This window comes from Grammomys surdaster, unplaced genomic scaffold (genome assembly GCF_004785775.1).
Source record: "Grammomys surdaster isolate TR1022 unplaced genomic scaffold, NIH_TR_1.0 1164, whole genome shotgun sequence".
NCBI classification, from domain to species: Eukaryota; Metazoa; Chordata; class Mammalia; order Rodentia; family Muridae; genus Grammomys; species Grammomys surdaster.
In genome coordinates, this window is record NW_021605583.1 from 553263 (window position 1) to 572160 (window position 18898).

An 18898-nucleotide genomic window follows, 5' to 3' on the forward strand; every position below is an offset into this window, starting at 1 on the left:
TCCCTTCCTCCCTTCTTCCCCTCCTTCCTCCCTCCTTCCCTCCTTCCCACTTCCTCCCTTCCTCTCTTCCTCCCCTCCTTCCTCCCTCCTTCCCTCCTTCCCACTTCCTCCCTTCCTCTCTTCCTCCCCTCCTTCCTCCCTCCTTCCCTCCTTCCCACTTCCTTCTTCCCTCCCTCCCTTCCTTCCTTCTTCTCTTCCTTCCTTCCTTCCTTCCTTCCTTCCTTCCTTCCTTCCTAGTAGTATGCATTTATGGTTTCTCCATGTCTTTTTGGATCTTGATAGTTTTTATCATCATCATCATCATCATCATCATCATCATCATCATCATCGTTATTAGTATTTGTGGTTATACTAGTTTACTATAACAAAAGTTATTACAAACGTTTGTGCACAGATTGAATGTAAACATAAATTATCAATAGATGTCTCCTTTAGACAGGTCTTATGAAGTACAGGTTAGCCTTAGGCTCATTGTATAGCCAAGACTGGCCTTCAACCCTGGTCGTATTGTCTCTGTCTTCCAAGTTTTGGGATTACTATGGCCGTGTGCCAATACATTCAGCCCTAGATTGTTTTTAAATGTATATTTTGTTAGATTAGGAAAGTTCTCTTTTTATTTCTATATTACTAAGAATATTGGTCATGGAAATAACACTTCTTATTTTTTTCATACTATTGAGGGTATCACATGGCCTTTAGCCCCTGTTTTATGAGTGTAATGAAGTACAATGATTCCTTCTTTTAAAAGGTGTTTAAACTAGGTATGATGGCAGTTGCCTTTAATCCCAGCACTTGGCAGGTGGAGGCAGTAGGGTCTCTCTAGGTTCATGGCCAGTCTGTTTGCATAGTGAGTTCCAGGCCAGCTGAAGATACATAGTGTGACCCTGTCTTAAAAGAAAAAACAAGTTTAAGCTGGTCCTGGTGGTGCAGGCCTGTAATTTCAGCTACTTTAGGGGCTGAGGCAGGAAGATCACAATTCCTGGGAGTTTGCCTGTTTCTGCCTCTCATGTCCCAGCAGAAGCTCAGGCCCGCATTCTTGCATGGCAAGTGCCCCTACCCACCGAACCGCTGTGCTGGCCCCAAGACTGTTTCCTTCTTTATTATTAAAAATATAGCCACCCCAATGGGTGTGGAGTGGGGGTTGTGGTTTTGATTTATGTTTCTCAAATGACTAATGGTTTGGAGCTTCTCCTTGGGCCCTCAGGGGAAGAGTTGCCTGTCACACCTGGTTATCTTCGGCTTTTCTTTCTTCCTAAACCTCCACCTCATTGTCTTTCATGATCTCTCTAGCTCTTCTTCGACTGCAGGCAGACGCCTATTGTAGGCATTGTATTTGGATTTATTCTTATTTATTTATTTATTTTATTTTAGTTCTTCTCAGAAGAACAGTTGATTCATATCACCTGACCCAACCTTTTATAAACATTGGGTTGTTGTTGCTGTTTAGCTAAGGTCTTACAAAAGAAAACAGAGTTGAGAAAAGCTAATTTTTAAAAAGCCAATCCTCCACACATGTGAGGAACTAGTCATGACACCATGCATGACCTGTTATATTCCTGGCAAATTCAAGACCTGGCTGTTGAGGGTCTTACTGGGATCAGACATATAATCCTTCAGGCCAACACAGCCAACTGCAGGCCCTGAAGTTCCAGACCGCTGGATATTAATTTTTTTTTCCTTTTTCACTGAAGCCCTGGACCTTGTACTTGCTAGGCAAGCACCATACCATTTACACCCTTAGCTCGCAGGTGTTCTTTTAAACTCATATCGTTATTGACACATTGTGTCATTCAAAGTCTCCCCATTCTTATCAGATAAGACAGCCTAAGAAGCCTGTCTCTAAGAGCCAGCTAAGGGTTAGTCTTGAAAACTGGCCTTGCTCGAGAATGTGTGGGGTTTGAGCAATCTCAGTCTGCTAAGCTGGCTCTTTTCTGAACTAGCAAACATGAAAACAGGAACCTTTTCTGCTACTGTCTAGTCCTTGGGACCTTTGGCTATTTAATCATTTGCTTATTTGATGCTAATTAATAAATACTTAATTTTGTAGTTATGATCCCACTGCTAGAATCTAATTTTCATGTATAGTTTCTAAACAATACTTAGCCTACAGTAGGTTTTCAATAGATATTTATTGAATGGATGATTTGGAATTATTGTTCGCACAATCCTGGTAATGACTGAATTTAATTAAGTTACTATTTATTATCCTAGGGATGGCCTCTCTCCATCTGTTTATTTCTCTGTTCTGAACAGGTCTATAAGTCGAAGGCAAAGTCTTTCCCTCGAAGATTTGTCTTGCCCTTAGATGTCAGTGCGGATGCCCCTGAGGGAGAGAACCTCAGCCCACTGTCCTATTCTTCAGCCAGTGCCGTGAAACAGGGTGATGGAGGGGTAAGCTTCCGGCGGACATTAGACTGAGGGTGGATTTTAGTGACGTCACTTTATTCTTTGGCCGCCCTCCAAATGTTTGGTGCCCTGCAGGTTTCATAACATTTGGCTGAGCTTGGGTGAGGTCCTACAAACTTGTTTGCACAAGAGCCACAGAAACTGGGTGGGCTGGACACTGTGGTTGATTGTGCTTTCTGTGTCTTGAGCCAGATCTATGCAGCTTGCCAGTGATGGTGGAATGTGTGAGTTTTTCAAGTTGACCGACCATCCCCACCGTCTGGGGACACTGCTCTCCGCTTGGGAATGTCACTGTGCACCTGTGCCTTGCTTTAGCAGAATGAGGAAGCCCTCTACCATTGGGGATCTTAGACACAGCACCAGACAACATCATTACATGGACACTCACCACGGAAAGGGGAACAATAGGAACGATGACGTAGAACTTTAGTTCTCAAATCCGGTCACAACTTACAGAGTAGTGCACGTGTACACTAAAGAAATGAAAGAGAATTAAGAGAGAAAATAAAGAGAATCAAACAGCCACTCTTTATCCTTTGCGGGGGGGATGGGGGGTGTCTCCCTTAGATCTGGTGCTCTCCTGAAAATCTACACCACGAAGACCTGGAAGAGGAAGGGGGGATTGAATTTCCTCAGATCAACTATGGCCGATTCAATGGCAAAAAGTATAGTTTCTTCTATGGCTGCGGTTTTCGACATTTGGTGGGGGATTCTCTGATTAAGGTTGACGTGGTGAAAAAGACATTAAAGGTAAGGAAATCTCTTCTCTTATTTGGCTACACCCTCTTTTGCCCTTTGAATTAATTTCTGTTTAGTTTAAAAGTAGTTCTTCAGATGTATTTTTTTCAAAAAATTTAATATCTATTTGTTTATTTGTGTGTGTGTGTGTGTGTGTGTGTGTGTGTATTACATGCACCATATGTGTGCAGGAGCCTGCAGGGGTCAGAAGAAGGCATTGGACTCGATGGAGCTGGGGTTACAGGAAGTCATGGGCTGCTATATGGGTGCTGGGAATCAAACACAGGTCCTGTGGAAGAGCATCCAGTGTTCTTACTACTGAGCCGCTGCTGCAGCCTGGTTCTTTGAATTCTTTAATATTACAACAGCTTAGCTATTTTCATAAGTTTGAGAAGCACAGATCATCTAAGCAAGGGGTTGATTTCCTGTGGGAAATCTAAAGGAAAGCCAAAGCTTGGAGAAATAATGGTAGAACTGATATCATTTTGGGGAAATGATGGGGTGAAGGTTGCGTGACCCCTATATATCAGGTTGGTGGAGGGATGAGCTTAGACGTGAACTACAGGCAGCAGAGGTTTCTCCTGCCTGCATTCAACGCAGTAAGCCTGGGTTTGTGTTTGCTGTGGGAACATTCTGTTACGGCCCACTTTATGCTGTTAGTGACAAACACTATCGAATCTTTCCCAGTTACCTCTCACCTTTCATTAGATGTCTTTGTGTGTTGGGGGAACTCGCAGGTTTGGAGAGAAGAGGGCTTTTATCCCTCAGAGCCCGTTTTTGTTCCGGTGCCAGGAGCTGATGAGGAAGATGGTGGGGTTATCCTCTCTGTGGTGATCACTCCCAACCAGGTTTGTTTACCCGTCATTGGTCACAGAAGTGCAACACTAACTTATTGGAGTGCGGTGTGCAGGGATGCAGCCTGTCATTTATTCTGATGCCTTCTGGCATCTTCTCCTTCCTCTGCTCCTTTTTACTGGGTAACATCCCCCACTTTAAAAATCATAGCCATACTTTATCACATTTTAAAGTCCTATTTGTAAAATCATAGCAACATGATGTCTTCATAGGACTTAGTTATACACAGTGTTCTTTCATATATATTATGATAGTTTTTAAAAACCATGGGATATATGTGGAATTTGTCACTTTAAGAATTTGCATCTGATCTCACAGTGGTGAAGCCAGTGTTTAAATCATCTGGCTTCTGGCTTGATGTTCATAGCACTATCTGTGTTTCTAATTTCAGTGAACTGACCTAAAAAAGGCCAATATCCTAAGCCCTGGCTAGTATCTCAATAATGCTACTTACTGACTTGTCTGGGCAATCTTACAGCAAATGTGCTCACCTCAAGACAAGCTTTGATCAATTATTAGTGGCACCTGGGTGTGGGGTTCTGACCTTTTTAATGGTTTAGAGAGAAAAAAAAGGTGCTGTGATCAATTAGTAAAGTCTGCTAGGGGCTTATTTCATGCACTTAGTACTCTAGTAATTAGGTCTGCACAAATCTCAGTCTGACTTACAAAGCTGATCTTTGTCCAGCTCTCAAGTAACACAAAATGGAAGAGTTTCTAATTTGGGAAAAAGAACTTCCATGTATTTTTATACTTGAAAGAGCAGAGTAAAAATATTATTAGACTCAAAGCCGTCTTATGAGGAGGATTGGCACCGCTTTATTTCTTTGCTTTAGGGTGTGAACTTCTTTAGTCATGGTGTTTTGGTCCAGTTCAACAACTGGGCAAACGTTTAGTGGGAGGCTAGGTGAGGCTTTGTGGTAGATGCCAGGAACAGATATGAACATAAGTAAGAAGACATGCTTTCTCCTTCAGCCAGTGGAGATGGAGATTTCGATGAAGAGGGAAATTTCAGTGTTGCATTCTTTTTCTAGAGTGAAAACAACTTTCTCCTTGTCTTGGATGCCAAGAACTTCACCGAACTGGGGCGAGCAGAGGTACCTGTGCAGATGCCTTATGGGTTCCACGGCACGTTTGTGCCCATCTGATGGCACAAGACCAAGGAGGGACTGAGAGAAGGCTTAGATGAGCACACTCTACGGAAAAGAGAAAATAGTGAATCTCACTCAACAACGATTGTAGTTTGGATCTGACCCTGACCCCTAAGGACTCATAGACCTGACTCCTGTGGCCTCATAGACCTGACCCCCAAGGGCTCAGAGACCTGACTCCTGTGAGCTCAGAGACCCTGACCCCCAAGGGCTCATATTTTAAATGTTTGTACCCAGCTTGTGGCACCATTTTGGGAGGCTGTGGAAACTTTTAGGGGTGACACCTCACAGGCACCAGGAACCAGCCTTTGGGGGCTCTGGTTCTCTCATGCTCTCTCTCTCTCTGCTTTCTGGTCCACTGCTACGTGAACAGCCTTCACCTATGCTTCCAGCCTTACCACTGACAAGGTACTCCACCATGTCTCCACTATGGTGGGCTGAATCCCCTCAGCCTGTGGGCCAAAGGAATCTTTCCTCCTTAAGTTGTTCTGTCCATTTGAGTTTTGTTTTGCAGCAGTGGTAAAATAACTAATTAAAAAAAACCCAGTGTATGATTTTACATTTCGATTAAAACATAACTGATGAGATAATTGTGTTATGTATGTGAATGTTTTACCTGCATATATGTATGTGTATCACATGTATGTCTGGTGCCTGAGGAGGTCAGAATGGAGTCAGATGCCCTGGAGTTACAGATGGTTGTGAGTCACTGTGTAAGTGAACCCAGGACCTCTGTAAGAGAAACAAGCCTGAGCCTTCTCTCCACTTCTCTCCAGCCCCTTTATATATATTTTAAAATATTTATTTATTTTGTGTGTGACTGTGTTGGTGTGTGTGTGTGCGCGAGCATGTTTGTGTGTGTGTGTGTGAGAGAGAGAGACCCCTGGAGACAGACACAAGTGTTGGAAATCAAACTCGTGTCCTCTGCAAGAGCAGTATGCCTACTCTCAACTGCTTGGTGATCCCTTCAGCCCTGGGTTTATATTGTCTTAGGCCTCTTTCTTGAAACCATCAAGCATGTGTTTGTATAGTACTTGAAGTTTTTGCATAGCCAGGTATGGTGGTACACACCTTTAATTCAGCACTCCTGAGGCAGAGGTAGGCAGATCTCTATGAATTTAAGGCCAGGCCAACCTGTTTTACATAGGGAGGTCCAGTCTCCAAAATAAATAAATAAATGAATAAATAAATAGAAGTAAAAATTTAATTTTTAAAAAAATCATTTGTTATTTCTGCACTGTGTCTATGGACAGTGTGTGTATATGTGCAGACATGGGTGCTTGAGGAGGCCAGGAGACACCTTTGTACAGTAGGTTCTTTCCTTCCTCCTGGAAACTTCTGGGCAGTTCTCCATTCTGTAGCTCCTATCTCCACATGGGAGTGCTAGGATTGTAGCATCTGTCGTCAGGGTTGTGCGGTGAGCATATTCACCCTTTGAGTCACCTTTCGATCTCTGGGGAATATTTTGAGGATAGTCTTAACATTTATTGAGTATTCTCATCTCTAGCTAAAAGCGTACAAGAAAAAGGGTCAGCAAGATGGCTCAGCAGGTAACAGGTGCTTGCAGTGCAAGACTGATATCGTGAATTTGGTCCCTGGAACCCATGTAAAGAGGGAGGGAGATAAGTGACTCCCCACCCATGTGCTGTGGCACTCATGCTACCCCCTGCTACACACAAGTTTTGAAAAGGAATACACACAAAAAGGCTACAATTAGGCCATTACCTCTATCACATAGGTGATGGGAGGCCCTGGGAAGAGACATACAAATGGTCAAGGACAGTAGTGACTTAGAACAGTGCTTCTCAGCCTTCCTAGTGCCGGGAGACCTTAACACAGTTTCTCATGTTGGGGTGACCCACAGCCACACAATTATTTTCACTGTACTTCATAACTGTAATTTTGCTACTGTTCTGAATTGTAATGTAAATATCTGTGTTTTCTGATGGTCTTAGACAACCCCTGTGAAAGGGTTGTTTGACCCCCAAAGGGGTCATGGTCCATATGTTGAGAACCGCTAGCTTAGAACCTTGACTAGTGCCTTGCTTTCTCCTGTAACAGGTCACACACAGTCCATCTGTTACCATTGGCCCTAAGGAATTTGGGACAAGAAGCCAGAGCTCTCTTGTTTGGTGGCTTCTGAACTGGGTGTTCCTCTGCTATCTGTGACACATGCTATACAAGTTCACTTCAGTGTTCCTCTTACAGACTGCCCACTACCACCCCCATGTCTCCCCCAGCTCAGTCTTTAGAAGTGGTTATCTTGAGGGACATTGGTAAAAGCAGGTGTTTATTCAAATCTCTAGGTAAATAATTTTCCAGAGATCACTGAAAGTCAAGAGGTTCTTTCTTTACTTGTGCAGCAGGTGGCAGAAGAGACCACATAATCTTCACATTTCTAAGTAGTTTTTACTAACAGCATTCAGGTAAATAGCAATCTGCCCTACCTCTCAAATGCCTTGTTCCTTTTCCTTTCCGTCACTCCTTGACTGAGCTTTAATCTTGGACCAGCTAAACTTCCCAAGGTCCTGCTATCCATGTTTCTGGAAGAAGTCCTCTAAGATGTAATTTGGGACATGGGTTAATTTACCACACAGTCCTGGACCACAAGGTCCTGTAATCTCAGTTTCCTCTATAAATTTTTGGTAGGGATTATTCTAAACCCCATTAACCCTTTCCTCTTCAGTGAAGTGTACCTTACACAGAAATCCCTTGTGTGGAGGTTTGCACCGTGACAGTTACAGGGCTAAGTCCCCTGTGCGGTTTTGTGAGAGGCAGAGTGGGATGCACAGACAGAGCTAAGATTGCAGATGTGGGAGCATGGAAGCCAATAACCTTGAGAGGATTCTCTGGATGTTCACAGAAGTCTATGGGGGGAAAAGCATTCCATACATTTCCTCAGACAAAACTTGGAGGTTTAACATAGCCTGTCTAGACATGTAGGTCGACGGGGTCTCTGACTTCTGGGAAGCACACATATCTGAATGCATCTCTCTCCGGCACATGAACCTTTACTTCATCTCAACACAACCATGATGTTCAGTGTACAAGCGAGAGGAAAAAAGAAGACTGAGAGGGGCTGCTCCTGGCTCAGCTTGCAACAAGAAAGCAAGATACAGAACAGAATATAAAATGGCCAGGACTGGCTTCTTCCTCTTCCTCCTCCTCCTCCTCCTCTTTCTCCTCCTATTCTTCCTCCTCTTCTTCCTTCTCCTCTTCTTTCTCTTCCTCCTTCTCTCCCTTCTCTTCTTTCTCCTCCTCTCTTCTTCCTTCTCCTCCTCTTCCTCCTCCTCCCCTTCTTCCTTCTCCTCTTCTTTCTCTTCTTCCTTCTCTCCTTTCTCTTCTTTCTCCTCCTCTCTTCTTCCTCCTCCTCCTCTTCTTCCTCCTCCTGTTCCTCCTCTTCTTCCTCCTCCTCTTCCTCCTCTTCCTCCTCCTCCATTTCTTTCCTGTGTGCATAGCTCCAGAGAGTAGGCCACTGCTATTTGGGCAAGTGGAACTCAGTTATGCCTGAAAATGTTATTTTAACAGTTGGAAATTCCTTTCTCTTGGAGAAAAACTAGATTGAAGGGGAAAGGTGGGGCCTCTTTTCCTTTATATGTAGAAAGACACAATTCTTCCACTAGTTGGTCTCCAGTCAGTATTTCCAGTACACCCTCCTCTGTTTTGCATGCCCCCTTGGTAGCCAAGAATCTATCACTACGCATTAAGCAAGCTACATTTCCACATTTCCTTTGCTTAAACTCTTTCCTCCCGGGGTTTTCTATTTATCCATCTGTTGGACTCTTTAAAATCCATCTCAGACTAATTTGTTCTTAGAAGCTTTCTTTTACTCTCTGACACAGAATTGGTAATTTTTCACTTGGCATATTAGTTGTTGGATTGCCCCATTAAACTGAATTTTCAGATAACAGGGTCCATTTTGTTGTTCTGAGGCACGTGTGTCTAATACTTAAAGCATCTGGGATTAAGGTCTTAACTGTGTGGTGGTGATGCAGGCCCTTAATCCCAGCGCTTGGGAGTCAGAGGGACAGAGGCAGGTTGAGTTCCAAGCTAGCCTGGTCTACAGACCAAGTTCCAGGACAGCCAAATCTACTTAGGTAATCATTTTTTTTAATTTAGTTTTTAAATGTAATTAATGGATGGGTGGTGGTTGTGGTGGCTGCCCTGTCAAAGGTGTCCATTTGAATTACTCATAGGATTTTATTCTTTTGAGATAGGCCCTGAACTTGCCATCCTCCTGCCCCAGCCTCAGTGCTGGGATTACAGATATATGCTATTCTGACTCTCTGACAGCATTTAATAGAAGCTAACCTTCTGTGACCAAGGATCCAAACAGAACCAGTAGACCCACATTCCATTACATTGGAATTCCTTTCCATTTCAAAACCCTGAAAGCCAGGAATCTAAAACCAGAAACAGCTTGTTCCTTCTTCCGAACAATGAGTCAGCTTTGAGGAAGTTTCTTTGCATGACATTCTCTCACTTGGATATTGAGGTGTCAAATTTTTCCTTTATTTTCTACTTAAGCTAGTGTTTTACTATGTTGCCTAGAATAGATTGAAACTCCTAAAATCAATGCCCCAGCCTTAGGCTACAGAGTAACTCTAATGACAGGGCATTGCTATTCTTGGCTAGGGTTTCCTTTTGGTTAAGGACATTTTCAGTGTACTCGGCTGGAGCGCATCTGATAAGGGCACCCAGACATTGCATTTGTCTACTCTAACCCAGGACTGTCAAAAATGGAGTGAAAGAGGGAGACCCAAACTATCCTGGGCAATTTAAAAATCCAGGCCTCTGGCTCTTCACCCACCCAAAGGCCCAACGCATGTCTGACTGCCTAGCAAGGACTGAACAGCAGGGGGCGCTAGTGTTGCCTCCAGGTGGCCGAAGGGGGCCACGCGCTGAAACCACTCCCAGGAGTGCTTCCGGCGGGGAGGGCCGCGTTGGCACTGCGCAGCCGCGGGGGCAGGGGCTGGCCTCGGTCCCGGAAGCCGGAACCGCTAGCTTGTGGGTCTTTGGTCTGACGCCCATGAGCGCGGCAGGTGGCCTTCGTCGCCGCGCGCGACTGTCGCGCCTCGTGTCCTTCAGCGCGAGCCACCGGCTGCACAGGTGGGGTGTGCCCACGTGTGTCACCGCACGTGTGGCGCTTGTCCCGCTATGTCCCTAGGGGCGTGGCCACGCGGGTGGGTTAGAGCCGAGCTGGGGCGGGCGGAAGAGGAAACGGTGAAGGCGAGGAGTTGCACTACGGGGACTCACCCGGGAGAGGGCGCCATAGCTCTGATCCTGGAGAGCCCACTCAGGAGAGTCCCTCCAGAGGTTGCCCACAATGACAGGAACATGGGCTACCGGTTGCAACACAAGGTAGCTTTCATCCCTTTTTTACCAAAAACAATAAAGCTAGCCTTGATGCTTTCCAAAGGAACAACACAGTCCGGAATTGAATCCCAGAGACACTAAGACCACACCTGAGAGTTGGTTTCAAAGGTAGCATCTTTACTCAGTAGAAGGTCTGCTCTCTGGACCTGCATTTCATCGTCTGAGAACAGTCATTTCTGACAGCGTCCATCCACTCCTTACTTGACACAGTTTTGCTCCATGCCAGGAGACAGGGTTGTTATAGAGAACAGCAAACACTTGTCACCGACCCCCTGTGTGGAGTTTAAGATGTGACCAAGTTTGGTACAGCGAGAATTTTCTGCAAAAGTCTCGTGAATTCTGTGCTCTAAGTGTGCGCAGTAGGAGAAAGTAAGGGGGATAAGAAAGGTCTTAAAGCATTTAAACTTACAAAGTTGTGTTTGTGTGCTATGTGCACAGCTTGCATGTGCTATGTGCACAGCTTGCATGAAAGCGTCAGTGGAAGCCAAAAGAGGCCGCCATGTTCCTCAGAACTGGAATTACAGGCGGGTCTGAGCTGTCACGTGGGTGGGCTCGGAACTGAACCCTGGTCTTCTGCCTAGCAGTAAGCACTCTTAACTGCTGAGCCATCCTTCTAGCCTCTTTAAAGGGATTTTTATAATAGGAAGCTTACACACAAGGTAAGGATGCACAAGATAGGTTGACTGACACAAATTCATTGAGCTAGTTGTTTTCTGTCTGGAATGAAAGCCATTGGTAGTAATTTTAAAGTCTCACCTGATTTGAGTGTCCCTGAACATATTGTTCAGTAGGCAATTGCTGAGGCAGAGAAGGGCAAGGTTGTAAAAAGAAGAGCCTGAGGTCTGTATTTTTCAAGAGGAATGATGTTTTCAAGATGCTGGAGGACCTGTATGTCTTTGTGCTTATCGCTGTTCCTTGCTTTGTCTCTTGTCTTCGTCTTGTCCCATAGCTAAGACTCAGTGTTTGTTGAATTGGAAAGTGGAGCCAGGATGTAGCTCAGTAGGTAGAGTGCTTGATTACATAGTGCTTGCTTACATAGATCTCAGGACTTGTGACTTGGAGGCAAGAGGGTCAGAAGTTGAAAGTCGTGCTAAGCTACTTAGTGAGTTTGAGACCAGCCAGGGATATAGGAGACCTTGACAGAGAGAGGGCAGGAGAGCAAGTGCTGACTATGAGCAGGTTTCTAGAAATCTTGCTGTGTAATAAGTGGGTTGAAATTAAGGTTTTTGATGATTTATGTGGTACTCTGGAGAGTGGTGGTTCTTGATGGAAATGTGGATAGTGAAATCCAAGCTATCTCTCTAGTTGATCATCTAAAGTGAAATTAAATTGTCGAGTTTTCACAAGCCAAAGCAAAACCAATGGAGGAATTTGGACGTCTTAACTTTGTCAGGCTGACTTCTATCTTTCTTCTGTCAGCCCATCTCTGACCAATGAAGAGAACTTGAAGGTGTTTGGGAAATGCAACAATCCGAATGGCCATGGTCACAACTATAAAGGTGAGGGAGGGACACATTGTCTCCCAACCTGTCAGGAAGAATGAAGGGGTAAATACAGGGTTTGTGAGTGAGAAGCCTCCTGGACAGTGTCAGGGCTCTGAGCCCTTCAGTGGAAATTCAAGACAAAGAGCTGTTTGTCTTGGATAAGTGTTCCGGTTTACCTCACAATTGTCCATTGTGTTAAAGACTGTAGAAGACAACAACAACAAAATGATTTAAAGCATTTTCTTTGACATTCGAATGCACAATAAAACTGCTGTTAGCTGTTTCCTTTTAATTATGTTGGGCTGAAACTAATGTTAAAATTTGATTATAGTTAATGTTTGAGGATACAGATATGTTTAACCTGATTTAAACAGGGTATGAACAGTATATATGAATTGAAACATCAAATAGTGTCCCTTTGTATGTACACTTTTTATATTTTTGCATATTAGTTAAGTTAGTAAAATTATTAAAACTTCATAGTAAAATAAAAATATATTATTTCAAGTAAGTAATGGCTAATGAGTGGGTGTATTGCTTAGGGATGCATTGTATGGCAGAAAAGGAGTTTGTATATGAAACTTTCCTGGTAGTAGCCCAAGAAAGTGATTTGTGGAAGAAAAGGGACGTGATTCTTTGAGCTAATGTCTCAGAACAGGCCTCAAGCCCTGGAGTGCAGTAGCGTGTGGTGAGGCGGGGTTACAGAAGGCGTGGAGAGATCAGAGTCTGTGGTTTAGCTCCTGACTCTGTTTTCTCTCACCTCTCAGCTTCAGTGTACTTACTCACCATGAAATACCCAGTGGTGTTTGTGTGCAAGGGGAAAAATACAAACTTAGAAAGGTGCCGAGTAATTTTCAAGTGAACACCTGCTGTTTTATGAGCTGAGCGCACACATTCTTTTGTTTTGTTTTGTTTTGTTTTTTTGAGACAGGGTTTCTCTGTGTAGCCCTGGCTGTCCTGGAACTCACTCTGTAGACTAGGCTGGCCTCGAACTCAGAAATCCACCTGCCTCTGCCTCCCAAGTGCTGGGATTAAAGGCGTGCGCCACCACCGCCGGCGAGCACACACATTCTTGTCAGTAGAAAGATGAGTATTTTTGCCTGCTAAGGAATTGGGTCAGTTTGGTTCATAGCTGGACATGCATTATGCATTTTCCACTTTTACAGGAGACTGAGTATCTCCTCCCAGGGAGATCAACCTTATAAGCTGGAAATTTTCACACGTTTTTGGATTTGCTAATTTTCTCTGCTCAGCCAAAGCTTCCTCCAAGCTCCTCTGTCTGGGCTGAGTCTTCATTGATTGATAAAAAGATTTTAATGAAAAGAAGACATATTTGGAGAAAATTTGAAGTATAGCCTTGGGGACCATAGATCCATGTTGATGTTGCTGACTTGTGCCTATGTGCTAATGTGTTGAAAGTCATATGTCTTGTTGGTATTTTTGTTTTCTTTCTCACAGTTGTGGTGACAGTACATGGAGAGGTACGTGCTGGAAACTGTGTGTGTTTGTTCAGAATGCAGGGCCACCTTCCAGACACTGTGGTGAAATCTGTGTTGAAAGCTTGTGTTTCAATTGCTTCATGGCTGTGTGCTGAGCTGTTACGTGTGCATGGCGAGAAGAGCCGTCCAGTGGAAAGGGTGCTGGTAGGACATGGTACTTCTGTATTGAGAACATTAAGTGTCTCCAGGATGAGGGAATGTGGGCATAGTCTGCATGTTGTACAGCCTTTAATAACCTGTGAAGTTTGTTTTACATTTAGTCAGGGTCTCATGTGGCCTACGCTGCACTTGAACTTCCTGTGTAGCCAAGAAAGGCTTTGAACTCCAAAGCCTCCTGATTCTGTTTCCCAAGTGCTGGGATTTTGCAGGCGTCAGCCACTCCCCAGCTTTGTGAAAGTGTCCATATGGAGAGCCTCCTACCGTGGTATTCACCCTCATTTCTTCCTTAGATTGATCCTGTCACAGGCATGGTTATGAATCTGACCGACCTCAAAGAATACATGGAGGTAATGCCACGTTGGGTGCTTTATTAGTGATATCCTCTTAGTATAATTTTAGTGCTCCCTTTTCACCTAACCGTTGAGTTGACATGACTGTATGAGTTGGGGTTGGCAGGGAGTGGCAGAGTGTTTGTAGTTGGAGTTGTGTTGCAGTAACGGGAAGAGATATTGCATGTTCATTTCCTGGTCTCATTGGAAATCTCATTTTTCTACTTACTACATTTTGCCTGTTTCACAACAAAACTTTTTCTTTGAAGCATTTGCTCATTTTCTGAATGCTGTACTATTAATAATTTTTTTAAAATACCACATTTTCCTTTAAAATTTTATTTTTAATTATGTAAGTCAGTTTATTAAAGCTTAAGGATTGGGATCCAGAGAAGAATGAAGGAGTCATGGCCCCATAAATATACCAGCCGAGTGACCGTGGAGGCTGGAGGCCGTGGGTCACTGGGAGCTGGGGTTGCAGGTGGCTATGAGCCCTCCCATGCGGGTGCTGGGAACCCAACTTGAGTCCTCTGAAAGTGCATCAAGAGCTCCTAGCCGCTTAATCTCGGACCATCTCTCCAGCCCCAACACTACACTTATTTAACAACTGTGGCTTTATGCTGAGTTACTGAGACAATTCAGGATAGAGAGAACACATCAGAATGTGGTCATTAAAAAGCTTCATGATTGTAATCATTGTAAAATTCTCATGTTGAAAGAAATGTTAGAGATTACTTATACTAGTTTCTTCATTCCATGGATTAAAATTGAGGGATGATGGACAGTTAACTCCATTGCCCGAGGCTATGTGGTCTTTCTTGTTCACAACGTTGGGAATTTTTCTTTTTCTAGTTCTTTCCATTATTCCCCCCATTTAAACTTGCTTGTCTAGTTCTTCATTTCAGCTTACTTCTGTTCTCAAGGTTGACAGATGTTTTTTAAAGAATGTTACTAATAATTACTTTCTCATATTCCTATATTCAACAAATTTGTTTCTTTGCATCATTTAAAAAAAGCTAATTATTGGAAATACAAAGATGAATGAATAACACATAGCTCATAGAATATATTCATTACCTTTTTTAGGAGGTAGAGAATAGTAAGTGATCAAAATTATTGAATAAACAAATAAAGGAATTAATCAATTAATCAATAGTGCGGTGCTTAGTAATTTAGAGAACTTCTAAAGACAGAGGCTTTGCATTCACAGAATATATACATGCAATACTGCCCACTATGAGACAGTGGCGAGAAGCCTCAGCCTTCAAAGGATTGAATACTTAGGGGAGCTTTGGGGATTTTCTTCCTCCTTTTGGAGCCTAAACTATTCACTCCCACCAGTAAAGGTGGCTTCTTCTGGCCATAGAGTGACGTGAGACAGAGTCCTGTAGGAAGTTTGATGGGGAAGTTGGGGCCAGAACAAGGATCCAAGATAGAGCAAAGATATTTAGTTTCTTGGTATTCATATCTCTTTATTTGATTTATTTTTTAAAATTAGCTTCTTTAGGAGTTGATTTAGGACCCACTCTCTTTTTATATGATTCCAGTTTTACTGAAGAAAATCAGTTATTAGTGTATATTCTTGAAATCAGATCAGGTAGAAAATTAGTTTGTTTTACAGATGGTTAAATTTTTGTACAAGAGCTGATGGTAAAAATTTAGAATAAGATAATTACAATTTTTGCTAATGACAAGAAGTAACATTATGTCAGCATATATAAACATTAGGAAGTGATAATCTTCATGTTTATCTTTTTCTTCTAAGAAGATCAATAAATTATTCTTCAGGGCAGAAATGTAGAAGATGACCATCATTTCAGACCAGGTCTCAAGGTGACACTGTGCTGTGGAAGGGGGTTTGTAGTAACATTGTAGACAGAATTCAAGACGTGCCAGACTGAACTGTGACTCATGATGGCTGTGTTTCTAGAAGGCTCCGGAACTCTCTGTTTTTGTGGTTTCTTCCTTCTGCACTCAGGGGCAAGGATACACAGTCATTACAGGGAACCAGGTCTGACCTTGTTTCACAACCTTGAGAGACTGCTTCGTAGAACCTGGGAGGAGAGCTTCCCAGGGTGGAGTCTTGGCTTAATGAGAGACTGAGAGTCAGGAACTTTGGGGAAGGAACCCTTTGGAGTTTGAGTCCTAGCTGAGATCAGCGGTATTCCTTTCCCTCCATCTGCAGGAGGCCATCATGAAGCCCCTTGATCACAAGAACCTGGATCTGGACGTGCCATACTTCGCAGATGTTGTAAGGTGGGTGTTGCTGTCTGACTTTGGGGAGTAGAAATGAAACAAATTAGGACTGTGATTGTCATGTGATAATTTCTAAAAGATTGGTGTAATGGTAGATTTTGTTACTGGAATTGCTGTTTTATCTATGTATTAGACCTGAAATGTTGTTCAGTAATTGTATATTGAACTTCTTTCATTCTTTTTCTTCAGCACGACAGAAAATGTAGCTGTCTATATCTGGGAAAACCTTCAGAAACTTCTTCCAGTGGGAGCTCTTTATAAAGTAAAAGTGTATGAAACTGAAAACAACATTGTAGTCTATAAAGGAAAATAGATCTTAGGTTTAACATTGTAGACAGGCTCATTTCTCTTCATCCTTGAAAAGCTCTTTGTCCTTTTAGAGAACACAGCAATCGTCACATACTTGTGTTTCCACGTTGTGTTGTGGAGTACCTGAGCATTAAAGTAATGTAAGGTCTGTATTTAAATGTATTTAAAAATCAAGCCTGCAGTGTATCCTGAATGGAATTTTGGTGAGAAAGTAGAGAAGGCTTGAAGCCAGGGCCTCACACATGTGAAGCATACAGGCTACTCCTGAAGTGCGGTCCAGTCCTCTCAAGGCCATTTAGAGGATCTTTTATCCAGAGATTAAAACTTAATTCATCTTGGACTGGTGAGATGGCTCAGGTTAAGAACACTGGCTACGCTTCCAGATGGCTCAGAACCATCTGTAAAGAGATCTGATGCCCTCCTCTGGCATGTAGGTGTACATGCAGACAAAACATTCTTACAATTAAAAAATACATTAAAAATTTAAAAATAATTTCATCTGAGCAAAATGTTTTAATGTGGAATTATGTAAAGGTAAAATAAACCCATTTTTGTTATCTACCTCATTTTCAGCATTTATTTTTTTTCTTAGTATAATATACATGGTAAAAATATTTATGCAATTTTGTTGGGCCAGGCCCCAAAGCCTGCTGCAGGCTGAACAACTCAGATACCATCTGGCCCAGATCCAGGGCTTTGAATTGGTCTACTTACTGCAATATCTACCCTATCTCCATCTACCTACCCCAATATCTACCCTATCTCCATCTACCTACCCCAGTATCTACCCTATCTACATCTACCTACCCCAAGATCTACCCTATCTACAAGCGGCTGAAGCATGGGAAGGAGCTGGTCCTGCAGAACAAGAGCTACAGGATCACCATGACTCTGTCAACAGTGTGAGATCTGAAATGAGTCTCGGCAGTGGTTTAGTATTTCTAGTTTATAGTGCTTCAGAAACCTTGAACCAGACTCGTTAAATGAATACTTATATGCAAAGCTGCCTGGGCAAAAAAAAAAAAGAAAAAATATAAAAATATAAAATTTTATTTATATATTATAGATTTATATGTTATGTTTTATATATAAATACATAAATTATAAATATAATATTTCTATTATATAATATTACATATAATGTTATATATAATTATGTAACATACTGCAGCTTCTAACACCACCACGATGAATGCTATGAATGATTAGTTCATGAAGAGGTGGGAGAGGTAGGGGAGCCAAGCTGCTGGTGAGCAGTAGAGAGAGATGGAACTAGAGATGCAGCTGTGGTGATGGGCGTGAGAGAAGCCTATGGTAGCTGGGGAGCATGTCATCGCCTTGCTAATTAGGGCTGACAGGGTAGTGTGCAGCAGCCTGGAGCTTGCACTTCCCCTCAGTCCCGGAACGAGTGTCCAGCTGCATGATCACCTTGGTTCTGAGCAACGACAGGAAGACTAAGCTGAAGAACAGATCATTTCTGGACTCGACCTCCTCAAAAGACCTCTATGGTCTGCGTTGCCCCTTGGGGTGCTTTGGTATCCATGGTCCCCAGCCCCAGGGAAGCCTGAGGTTCGTGTGCATGTCTGGTCTTACAGCAGCCCGGAAGTGTGTTGATGTCCCTGGCCCAAGGTACCACCAAAGACCAAATAGATGTCCTCTGTCTGGGCTTCCACCTGAGGCCATGCTGATTTCTGGGTCTGTCTATGTCCATGGTCCTACTATACCAGTGGGCCATGTTGATGTCAGTGGTCTGTACTGCTACCAGAGACCACGCTGAGGACCATGGCATGTCTGACTCCAGAGACCATGTGGATGCCTCTGGTTTGAGCTATTTCCAGAAACCATGTGTAAGTCCATGATCTGCACTCCCACTGACTATAAAGGGCAAGGAAACTGTTTTTGTCATGGTATTGATGACTGCAGACTCACAGCTGGGGAAGAGGATATCCTTTTAATGGGATGGGAAGGCTGCTGTGACAACCCCTACCTTCACCACCTTAAAAAAAAGTAACAGAAAGCCACTGAAGAGAACACTTAAAAATTGTGAAATGTAGCTCTCTACAGTTGATGGCATCTGGCAGAGGTGGGAGGTGGGGAGTGGATGTGGGGGTGGGATGGGAGGCGGTATGCAGGTACGGAAGAACTGTTTTCTTTAAGACTCTATCCACCTGTGAGTTTGATCATGCTCTAGTGAATATATGGGCAACACAAATTGGATGTGATTTTGGTTTTGTATTGCTTTTTTTCTTTTTTTGTTTTTTTTGGAGGGGGTTAGGGAGGTCACAATGGTTGAGGAGTATGGACCTGGGAGGATTGGAATGGGTGTTTCTCAGGCTTCA

At 43.2% G+C, this 18898-nt stretch overlaps 2 protein-coding genes across 6 annotated transcripts in view; both read left to right on the forward strand.

Annotated features, from left to right (window-relative positions):
* Window positions 1-5737, forward strand: part of LOC114635083 (testis-expressed protein 12) — a 31443-nt gene extending 25706 nt beyond the window's left edge. For 3 of the 4 annotated variants that reach the window (XM_028783757.1, XM_028783754.1, XM_028783756.1), the window contains 4 exons: window positions 2254-2391; window positions 2974-3156; window positions 3882-3992; window positions 5031-5737. In XM_028783757.1, coding sequence (XP_028639590.1) covers window positions 2254-2391; window positions 2974-3156; window positions 3882-3992; window positions 5031-5144 — 546 coding nt within the window. In that variant the 3' untranslated portion in view covers window positions 5145-5737. Of the gene's footprint in view, window positions 1-2253; window positions 2392-2973; window positions 3157-3852; window positions 3993-5030 lie in introns of those variants that run through there. The other variant, XM_028783755.1, reaches the window with a different exon arrangement.
* Window positions 5738-10142: 4405 nt separating this feature from the next.
* On the forward strand, window positions 10143-17125 carry Pts (6-pyruvoyltetrahydropterin synthase). 2 transcript variants are annotated; one of them, XM_028783765.1, is made up of 6 exons: window positions 10149-10256; window positions 11943-12022; window positions 13466-13488; window positions 13956-14012; window positions 16180-16250; window positions 16440-17125. In XM_028783765.1, exons 1-6 carry the CDS (start codon window positions 10177-10179, stop codon window positions 16561-16563), a joined length of 435 nt encoding a protein of 144 aa, XP_028639598.1. In that variant the 5' UTR covers window positions 10149-10176; the 3' UTR covers window positions 16564-17125. The 2 variants fall into 2 exon arrangements, with proteins under 2 accessions (XP_028639599.1, XP_028639598.1); XM_028783766.1 differs by lacking the exon at window positions 13466-13488 and having other exon boundaries at window positions 10143-10256.
* Window positions 17126-18898: the final 1773 nt, after the last annotated feature.